Source organism: Musca autumnalis, unplaced genomic scaffold (genome assembly GCF_047663935.1).
Source record: "Musca autumnalis isolate F117 unplaced genomic scaffold, ASM4766393v1 scaffold_5, whole genome shotgun sequence".
NCBI classification, from domain to species: domain Eukaryota; kingdom Metazoa; phylum Arthropoda; class Insecta; order Diptera; family Muscidae; genus Musca; species Musca autumnalis.
In genome coordinates, this window is record NW_027412088.1 from 55,745,925 (window position 1) to 55,748,252 (window position 2,328).

The 2,328-nt window shown below is 35.1% G+C and overlaps 1 protein-coding gene across 1 annotated transcript; it reads right to left on the reverse strand.

The window, feature by feature from the left end:
- Nucleotides 1–539: 539 nt before the first annotated feature.
- LOC141387818 (glutathione S-transferase 1-like) lies at nucleotides 540–1,726 on the reverse strand. The gene is made up of 3 exons (XM_073958114.1): nucleotides 1,641–1,726; nucleotides 1,312–1,434; nucleotides 540–1,237 (listed from the first exon to the last, which is right to left on the reverse strand). The coding sequence occupies exons 2-3, from the start codon at nucleotides 1,407–1,409 to the stop codon at nucleotides 649–651; spliced, it is 687 nt and encodes a 228-aa protein (XP_073814215.1). The 5' UTR covers nucleotides 1,410–1,434; nucleotides 1,641–1,726; the 3' UTR covers nucleotides 540–648.
- Nucleotides 1,727–2,328: the final 602 nt, after the last annotated feature.

A 2,328-nucleotide genomic window follows, 5' to 3' on the forward strand; every position in this document is an offset into this window, starting at 1 on the left:
ACTGCAATAGTGTCAAAAATTCATAAAATGCTCCGAAATGGCGCGATTTGAGAACAAATTGGTCCAGAACGCTTTGATAATGATATTAAATTAGATTACAAAAAAATAAAAATTTTAATTAAAAGCAAGTATGTTGTCATAACAGCTAAAATTAAAAAATGCATTACTGAACTTCAATGCATTTGGTGCGGAAACTCTACACGGCTATGTGGTGGTATTTTTTTGGTTATAGCCCTAATGTATATGCTTTGTAGGATCGAGAATGATTATTTTTTTCAATGCGTTACAAACGGAAAAACAATTTTAATATTCCCTCCATACTATGGTTGAGGGTAATAAAACATGTTTTTGTAGCCACGATGTCGATGCACAACGCTACTACTTTCCAACTCAAACAAAGTTGTCAAACATGTTTGCGAGCTATACAACACACTCAACTACAAGCAACACTAACCCGACTAGTCATAAAATCACGACGAACTCTCTTGTTATCTCCACTCAAACTCATTAACTCCATAAAAACAAAACAAATGCATAAATTAATCTTGTTTAAACTCATTTATATATTTATGTATGTACGTTTGTTCGCTTCTACAAATTTATGCCGGCATAAAAATATCAAAAAAAAACCGAAAACTGAAAACATATTCACGAACTTTCTTCTTTGGCTTTCTTGTTTTCTTCCATTTTTGCCTTAACAAAAGTATACAAAATCTCTGCACCTTCTTGATTGTTCTTCTTGTAGTAGGGTAATTCGGATAAACGTTCAACCCAGGCTTTCAATTTGGGGAATTTATCTTCTTCAATGGGAGCGAACAACATACCCGTCGACACGGAGGAAATGCAGCACAAATCGGCAATGGTTAAATTGTCACCACATAAATATTTGGAATTGGCCAAAGCTTTTTCCAACCCATCATAGGCTTTTTGCATATACGACACTTTCTCGGGTTCAATATCGTGATGACCAAAATAGATAATGGGTTCAACCATTATGCGTACCCTTGGAAAAAGATGACCACATTCAAAATAGAGACGGGCATCGACTTCCATACGCTTCAATTTATCTTTGGGATACATTGATTCATCGACGGCATATTTATCAGCCAAATAGGAACAAATGACATGGGAATCGGTAATGACAACACCATCATCATCCAAGACGGGAATTGTGTGCAATGGATTCAATTTTAGGAATTCAGGAGTGAGATGATCACCATCTTTCAAATTCATGGCTCTGCAAAAGTGAAACAAGTTTAGAAGGGCATTAACATTTTTGGGGCGAAGAATTGTAACCATTTTTTTGCCTACCTCAATTCCAATTCAACACCCAAAGCGGCAGCTGTCAACAAGACTGCACGGCATGGTGGACTGCGTGGAGTGTAGTACAAAACGGGTTTCTTGGACATTTTTCCAGTTGTGTTAATCGACTTCCTATGAAAAATATTATAAAACTTTATTTAAAAATTTAAATAATAGGTATTAACTCTGAAATGATTATTTCAATTAATTAGTTGACAACCGGCTTTGCTGTTATTATTATTAGCATTGGACATAAAATTTCGTGTGCAATACAAATAACTAGATTTTGTTCATGTTATCGAATGATAAGCAAAACCGTTTCAATGCGCAGAACCCACCTTTCTCTGAGAAGAATAAATTCCAACTGATCATCGAATTGCTTAGCATTGTTTGATTATGTGGATAGGGAGAGCACAATAATTATTCCAGTTTAAAACAGTGTTGGAAAAGCTGCATAGGTACTTAAAAAAGTACTCAAGTGGGATGGTACTGTCGACTATGAGGCGGTGTGAACAAATAATTCTTATCTTGCTAATATGTATCAATTTGTTGACGCACCAATAAAGACTGTTGGAGAGTACTGTGAGAAGGCTTAAAATAAAAAGCATTCAACAACGAATAGACAGATTATCTTTCGAATATATAGACATGAATTCCTAATTAATTGAATTAATCGTGCTAACATAACCTAAGGAATTTTGTATTGAAAAAGTGAATTCTAGCGAAGTCCCACACACCCAACCAATATGCGAAGATCGTTTTACTGGTGGTTTAATTCAGCTAATCAGGCATATCGAATGTGAATGGCTAGAAGACCTTCGAACTAATAAGACAACAACAAATCAAAATTCTCAGCAGAGCCCGGCTGAGGTTTGAACCTTGGTCCTCTCCAACAAACCGACAATGTTGTCCAGGGGCTGGATTCTTGTTCTATGAAAATTTCAAATGAAAAATATTTCCTTTATAATTTTTTTCATTTGACAGTTTTCTCCTTTATAATAAAAGTTTTCATTTCACATTTTCATA

Excerpts from the sequence above, each read along its gene's own strand:
- LOC141387818 (XM_073958114.1), bottom strand. The coding sequence starts at position 1,409 with ATGTCCAAGAAACCCGTTTTGTACTACACTCCACGCAGTCCACCATGC. Across the intron at positions 1,238-1,311 it reads GGTGTTGAATTGGAATTGAG|AGCCATGAATTTGAAAGATG; the intron begins GTAGGCAAAAAA and ends TCACTTTTGCAG.